At 49.2% G+C, this 7,458-nt stretch overlaps 2 protein-coding genes across 2 annotated transcripts; one reads left to right on the top strand and one right to left on the bottom strand.

The window, feature by feature from the left end:
- Positions 1-290: 290 nt before the first annotated feature.
- CMQ_8065 (tol-like protein) lies at positions 291-4,478 on the bottom strand (the record flags this gene model as incomplete). Its single annotated transcript, XM_014315606.1, has 4 exons — positions 291-978; positions 1,026-1,747; positions 2,619-3,740; positions 3,789-4,478. The coding sequence occupies 4 exons, from the start codon at positions 4,476-4,478 to the stop codon at positions 291-293; spliced, it is 3,222 nt and encodes a 1,073-aa protein (XP_014171081.1).
- A 601-nt stretch (positions 4,479-5,079) lies between these two features.
- On the top strand, positions 5,080-6,546 carry CMQ_8119 (protein kinase domain containing protein; the record flags this gene model as incomplete). The annotated part of the gene is made up of 1 exon (XM_014315660.1): positions 5,080-6,546. One exon carries the CDS (start codon positions 5,080-5,082, stop codon positions 6,544-6,546), a length of 1,467 nt encoding a protein of 488 aa, XP_014171135.1.
- Between the last annotated feature and the right edge of the window lie 912 nt (positions 6,547-7,458).

The raw sequence follows: 7,458 nt of genomic DNA, 5'->3' as shown, positions 1-7,458 counted from the left end.
AAAATGAAGGACAAAGTGAAAGGATTGCTTCTTGTCTTTTACAATCGGTGACAGGGGGCATAAGCTGTTTTATCTTGATTGGTTTAAAGATGTCTGTCTAAATAAAGATCCCACGTGGGATTCCATCCCGCGCGGAGGATCAGCTGCACGGCTTTTATCTCTATACAAACTTGTGCAGGCGCTTTCTCACTAAACGGCATTCGAAGGTGCAACACTCCGACCTTCCGGCAGTAATAGTACAAGAATCATTGGGCATACAACATCCGTGATCGGGTTGGTAAGTTCTGTGATCAACGAATCCGGCCTTCCATGCTTTTTTGAAGATGAATGTATTCTCTCTTAAGAATGGCCACTCCCATGCGCTCGTAGATATCGCGGCCCTCGACAAGTTGCACCAGCAGCAGATAATGCAGCTGGTCAGCACCATCGGGCTGTTCCGCACTCTTTCCCATAACAACGCACTGGCAAGGACGAGGGAAACGTTCCGGCTCGTCCAGGTATATCTCCCCATCATCTGTATCTGAAATGTACCAAACGGGACACTCTAGCTGGGGAACTTGGCCATCTTGCGTCCCATCGTGCGAGAAGGGCGATTTGATGTCGTCGCGCCAGCTAACTTTTCCCAGTGGCACCTTCATATATTCAATGACTCCGGAATAAGACATCCAAGACCAGGACGGTGGCTTGGGCATCCCTTCAAGAAATTCTATGCGCTTCAATTCCCCTCCAGCCGGCCTCTGCCAGAGCAGAGAGTGGTGCAGGTAACGGTCAAAGACGCCAAAGCCACCGGTAGTACGAAACGTGTCGAGGAGACGGGTCTCGAGCCCACGGATAGCGTGAGGCCGGTCCGTAAGAAAGGATAGCTCGAGGCCCGAGTAGCGCTCGTAGAGGCTCTGGAATGTCTTTATTCTCTTGCCGCGAACAAAAGCGCTTAGTGACTGTGGGAAGTTGGGGTCACTTAGGATGGACGCTTTAGGGCTGTTGGTCAGTAATTGTGAATAGAGGAAGGACGGAAGAGAAAGTACTTTTTCATCCGCGTCATCGTCTCACAGCGCACGCCGCCACCGCATTCCCAGTATGTTTGTCTGCTTGTAAAGTGAATGGTCCGCCGCGATAGCGCGCGCTCTTGTAGCACCCAACCGCGCCGATTGATACTGGCCTGGTCGACGTCTTTGCTGAAGTCATCAATGGGCTCGCAGACGGTGTACCTCCCCATAGACACATAGCGGCGCTTATAGCGCGTCTTGAGAAATCTGTCGTTGCTGTCAGTGGCACAGGTGGCCGCTATCGTCACGTATGCCGAGCTGAAGACGTGTTCCATCCGTTGCAATTCTCTTATCTTGTCCTCGGTGTTATCCTGAATTATACAGAGCGAGTCGATCCAGAGATAACGCATGTCGAGGCCACGCGTGATGCGTACGGCGTCCCGGAAGCTTTGAGGTAGCTGGGCCTTATGAACACCATTTTGCCATTGACTAATGTTGGTATTGTACACGCGGAACTGTGGCTCCCACGTAGACTTTCCCCAACGGTGGGAAAAAGCGACATAACGTTTCTTTTTGGCTTGATCGGGGACGGTATGCACAAGTCGTATAAAACCGTCATCTGTGACCTCTAATAGTCTTGTCGGCAGGAAATCTATTCCTTTTGGGACGCATTGATGTGTTTCATCACAGTCTTCAATCCACGCCTTGAGAATGCGAAGGTGTGCTAGGCTCCCAGCCTCCGGCAGTTTCGGGATGCCTACCTGAAGTTTAGGGTAGATTGGATGGAAATCTGCTAGTTAGCAGGAGAGGGGGAGTGAAGAAAGACAGAAAGAACATTAAGGGTATGCACCTGGGGTGGAGTAGATAATCGCAACTGGCGTCTGGTTTCGGATGGTCAAAAAGGTACCAATCTGGATAATTTTTACAACATCGCGAGTGTTTTTCACGCGACCCTGTATTTGAAACGCAAGTAGACTACAGAGGGTGCAATTATCCTCTTTTGATCGTCTTTGAAGGTCGGTGCATGTGTCTGGTATTTCACGGCTTAATTCGAGCAGACTTAAGCTACTGCAACGAGCACAAAGTTGAGAAGATTTGGCGGAAAGAGATGCAGGAAAGAGTTCGTTAGAATCGGGGGTGTGAGAAAGTTCCATGGCCAAATTTGTGTCCGGTGTGTATTCCCACCGGTCATCCAACTAGTAACATTAGCAGAAGGCTAGTCGTAATATAGACAGGGGAACGACATACCGGCTAGACATGTCAGTTTGATGCTCCGAATAGCATGTCCTTGATTCAACTAACTGACCGTCTGGAACATATTAGTAACAACATTATTCGGGGTTTCGATCATTACTTACAAACTAAATTTATTAGAAACCCCCCTTCCAAGAAAAAGAGGGATACTCACTCTCTGTGATAATTAGCCGTGATTTTATAGCCTAATAAGCAAGCCATTAACTTACATACTATCGAAAAGGAGCGTGTTAGTGCTGGTTTCGATCGATCAACGTTACTATCTACCTACTTCGTTTCCAACCTTGGATGTTGTTAGCTATTGTACACCAACAAAGAAACCATTGATAAGCAGCTTGGTTGTCAGCTAGGCTTAAGCTAAAGCTTGGGAACACGCACTTGCTTGTCCCCTTCGCTGGGAACATCTAGATTTTGACGAACGTAGCTCCTGGGTGCTAGCGGCACATCCTTTGGATGGCAATCGTAAACATCTGAAGCTTCTACAGTATCCCTGATGGTCTGTAAACGCTCTTTTAGTTCCGTTGATGTCATTCGCACGATCCTGTTGTTGTCCAGTGCATCGTCATATACCGTGGCTGCCCTCACGAAAAGTTGTATACCGCTTACACCGTTCGCGAGACTAACTTCATCGTCAGGGGGTGTTCCAGGATGTTCCCTAATGGCCACCGCCAGCAGTCGCGTAGCAATGAGATCAACCAATGACCGCAGGGGCGTCCCCTTGGCACATCGCCAGTCATTGTCCTGAATGTGTTTGATCCAATGACGTACGCCCGGGTGCAAAACTGCTGTGTTTCCAGTTTCGTCTTTCTCAATCTTATAGAACTTATCCCCATGATCGTTACTGAAGAGGTCGAGTTCCGAGTAGCCATAGAGCAGCCACACAATAAATTCGAGAAAAACGCAACCCATTGACCATACATCTATGTCCCGCGACTTGGGCTCAGTCGAACTGCCCACTCCCATCTCGGGGGCTTCGTACATGATTGTCGATGCTGAGGGCTTCGTGCGAGATCGGTCTTTTGTGACTTTCTCATGAATCCGGGCTATGCCGACGTCTGCAATGACAAGACGGAGCTGGGTGAGTAGATCGTCGGGTTTGCCGAAACACAGGATATTCTGTGGCTTGATGTCGCCGTGGCGGCAATAATTTTGTCGATCCTCGCCAGATCTGTTATGCAATTCCTCAATGGCGCCGGCCATACCAGAAAACTGTCCCATCATCCAGAGCATAACATCCTTGCTCAGAGCAGGTGGGGTATTGTTTTTTTCCCAAAGCTCTCTTAGATCGCCCCGACCGGCCCAGGGAAACATAAGAAAATGCTTGCCCTTCCATTTATAATGGGCGATGAATTTGATGATGTGCTCCGTCTCGAGACCCCTAGCCAGCTTCAAGGCCTTCACTTCCTCTTCGATTATAGCTTTCCCGTCGGCTTCTTCATCCATCGATCTCAGCCTCTTAACGGCAACATGGAAGTGTCCTTTTGCGTCGGTAGGCACCCCCTGGATTGTTAGCGCTTGTTAAGTACAAAGATCGGCCGAACATCCTACCACAGTAGTTTTGAGATGCTTTTTGTGAACTCGGCATTCCAGCATTGCACTGTAGTAGGTCTCTTTACCCTTCTCCTCGCAGGACACAAACGGCATGCGGCGCTGATCATCGAAGCATTCCAGTTTGATGTGTTCGAAGCTCACTGGAATACGTTCCCACTGCGGACCCAAACTAAAGTCATCGAGGTCCATCTTCAGATCCTCTAACTTTCCGCAATCTGGGTGACCCGAGATTTGCCACTTGATTCTTGGATCGGCTTTCACGAGAGGGAGCAGAGTGTCGTTGTATCCGACTTGTTCAAGCAGCTGTGCAAGTTCCGACAGCGAATGGCCATGAAAGCCTCGGGGAACAAAATGTGAAAAGGCAAAAGGAGCCTTCTCGCAGACGTAGTCGACCAAGGATTCGGGCGAACCTGATAAGATGTTCCTCATAATAGACCGGGACACTAGGTTTTCTATACTTCCCTCCGGAAAAAAGTCACGGGTTCCATCCGAGATTGGTTGCACTTTGATATTATTGAAGCGTCTCCTGAGAAGACGACATGCTTCTTCTATCGTCTTGGGGAGATCAATATCATCGTTCGACTCTACCTGACTCATGGTGTTTTCGGTATCGAGGATCAATTTGCGATGTGTCCCGTTGGGCGCGACGCGTCGTGCTATCCCGAAGACAAAGTAGAGGAAATCCATTTTGGCATACAAATGCTGTTGGGTTCCTGCTAGTTCTTTAAGTTAGTATCAAACGGTACCGACCGGCACGCTAGTTCATGTAGTCTGCTGAGGTTAGTTGCTTATTGACAAGGATTGTGAAGTTGCTGATGCTATATTTCGCGCGACGCCCGAAGTTGGGTACTATGTAGCGTGGGGCGCAGTCACACTCCACAATAACCACAAGATCTGACTTGTTTTAGCGTTGCTGATTGGCTTGATGTGGCTTCTTTATATTGGGTGTGTGTTGCATCATAGTGGGTCCCAGGAAGGCAGATTTCATGCGGCAGAGAAGGCTGAGGTCGGTACAATGGTCAGCGTACATCTGCAACAGAAAGGGTGAGCATTTCACACCGTGAGGGCAGGAAAACTACATGCCCAATTGGTACATAATGGATTTATACGCAGGCTGCAAGCAGGATATCACACTCCGACTTTACCCGTGTCTTATCACTCGTGCACATCCGAGTGGACTCGGTGAGTAGCAAGGCTGGTTAGTACTCTGTAGATTTAGTCGCCTCTAAAAAGCCGGCCTACTCGCCTACATTCTTAGTTTGTTGTGATTCGTACCAGCAGCGGCACCATGGAAGACTCGCTATATAAAGGTCTGGTCGACTTCGACTGCAAGTTGACCAAGAACAAATACATCACTCGCGACTGCATCAACAAGACCGTCACTGCAGAGCGGATCAAGGCCGAGCTACCTGATATCTGGGATGACTCTCTTGTGACTAAAATTGAACGTTCAAAGAAACTGATTTCCATCCTTGTAAAGATAGACAAGATCAGAGAGATCAAAACTTTGCTCGGCAATGGCCTCACCGACGACGACCTCCCGCTGGACCACAGGCATCCCAAGATGTCATCTTGCTTTAAAGGTTGGACTCCTGTGGGCTACAATCTTTTCTTGGAAATGCAGTGGCGAGTCCTGGCACCGGTACTAGACTTTAATACGGACAAGCCAACCGATATCAAGCTCCAACGCGGTTGTGGCCTGCCATTTCATTGCGAGAAAGGCATCAAGACCCAGTCCAACATTGTATACAAAGCTACCCTGCAGCCAGGGCACTGGCGCGATGATAGCAGACAGGATCCATCGCCTGTTGCTATCAAAAAATTCAATAATGAGCTTATGTTCAGAGAGGAGCAGAATAATCTCGAGCGGGCACGAGCTCTCAAGAGTTCGCACATCACTCAACACCTCGCCGTCTGTGCAGAGGCCTCGATCATCATATTTCCCTGGGCGACTGGTGGCAGTCTCGAAAACTTTTGGCAGCGCGAGAACCGGTCTCAACCTGCCGATCCGTCTTTGGTTCTTTGGTCACTGCGGCAGATGGCAGGCTTGGCTGAAGGTGTGAAGAACCTCCATACAATCAACTGTCGCCACGGCGACCTGAAGCCAGGCAATATTTTGCACTTCTCGTCTACCAATGACCCCCAGGGTATTTTGCGCATTGCTGACCTCGGCATCTCCCGCTTCCACCAGGATCCGACCACGAACCGCAATAAGCCCACAGTAACCAATGAATCTACTCAAGCCTACGAAGGCCCCGAAGCGAGCAGACTCAGCGTTTCCAAGCCCCGTTCGCGCACTTTTGACTCGTGGTCCCTCGGCTGCATTATGCTCGAGTTTCTCATCTGGCTGCTTGACGCGCAGAGTCTCAAGCGCTTCCAGGCCGCCCGTGATGATGGGGAAGATCCATTTTACATCTTTGAAAAAGTTCCCAATAATTCGAACGCTGTGAATCACCCGGCGGTCGACACGTTTTTGAAGGAGCTGCGGAATGACCAGCGGTGCCGCGGTACTGTCATCGAGCGGGTTGTCGACATAGTCGACACAAAGCTGTTGCAGATCGAGGCAGATAAGCGCTCAACATCGAATGAACTGCACCAAGACCTTCAGCGGCTGATTCGGCTTGTCCAGAACAATAAACTCAAGCTCATCAATGTCGATCCTTCAACGACACCTGCATTGCCTACATCCGAACCCACATCTTCGCCACTGCCATCATTTCTGCAACCTAATTCACAGTGGTGTGCCATTTTGTAGTTGGACTTGTCAGAATTCGCACTCAGCCGTACAAGTATACGATAGTCACGGACGATGATACAATTCTGGTCTCGCTCCTTGATTTATATATTTTGCCTTTGTTATACCCTTGTTTGTCATTCTGGGATGATTTTTGGTCTGGTGGAAGTTGTAATGTTCATGGTTGAGTGATCGTTGAAAGTTTTGTCATTGCTGACAGAAGTTAAATTTGACATGCTGTTTCCCAAGAAGCTAATGCCCACGTTGATGACAGAAAACGGGGTACTTGAACGGCGGGATAATATTGACAGCACCCTAAAGCTTGACAAATTCTTACAATAGCCACCATCTTTGCCGTCCCGTCTGTAAGCGGCTGTACATTGGAGATAGTGTGAAGGTTAAAGGAGGCTATACGTAGCGGTCATATAACGTGATGCACTGTGAGGAGCAGGAGGCTGAATAGGGTCTAGTGTGGGCGAAAGAGTGTTGTGTACTAAGGAAGAAATAGATACATCGCGACCCTTCTGGGGATCCGTATTAATACTAGTGTCAGGCCCCGCTTTTTGTGCCTTCTGACCAATTACAGGCCCGTACGGCCAAGTGGGGCGGAAGGGCCACAGTGTGGCGGATTCCAATGCTTGACAGATAGTAAGCCCGTGAAATGTGGGGAACATAGAGGGGAACGGAGCTATGTACGGATTAGGCGATGGCTCAAGTAAGTTGACGGCCGCAGAGGACACAATACCACTTTGAAAATGTACGTCGCAAGGGGCGCAACCACATCGCGCGTCACTGTACTCCGTAATAAGTGCTCGGACCCTAACCAAAGCATCTCCGAATACAGAGTAGAAGCATCGACCTATTCGTCTTGCGATGCCTTCCATCTCAAGACGAATAGACCTAATCGGCGTTACTAATGTAACTGTTATACCT

This window comes from Grosmannia clavigera, assembly GCF_000143105.1.
Source record: "Grosmannia clavigera kw1407 unplaced genomic scaffold GCSC_161, whole genome shotgun sequence".
NCBI lineage: Eukaryota > Fungi > Ascomycota > Sordariomycetes > Ophiostomatales > Ophiostomataceae > Leptographium > Leptographium clavigerum.
This window is presented reverse-complemented; position numbering and strand designations above follow the sequence as displayed.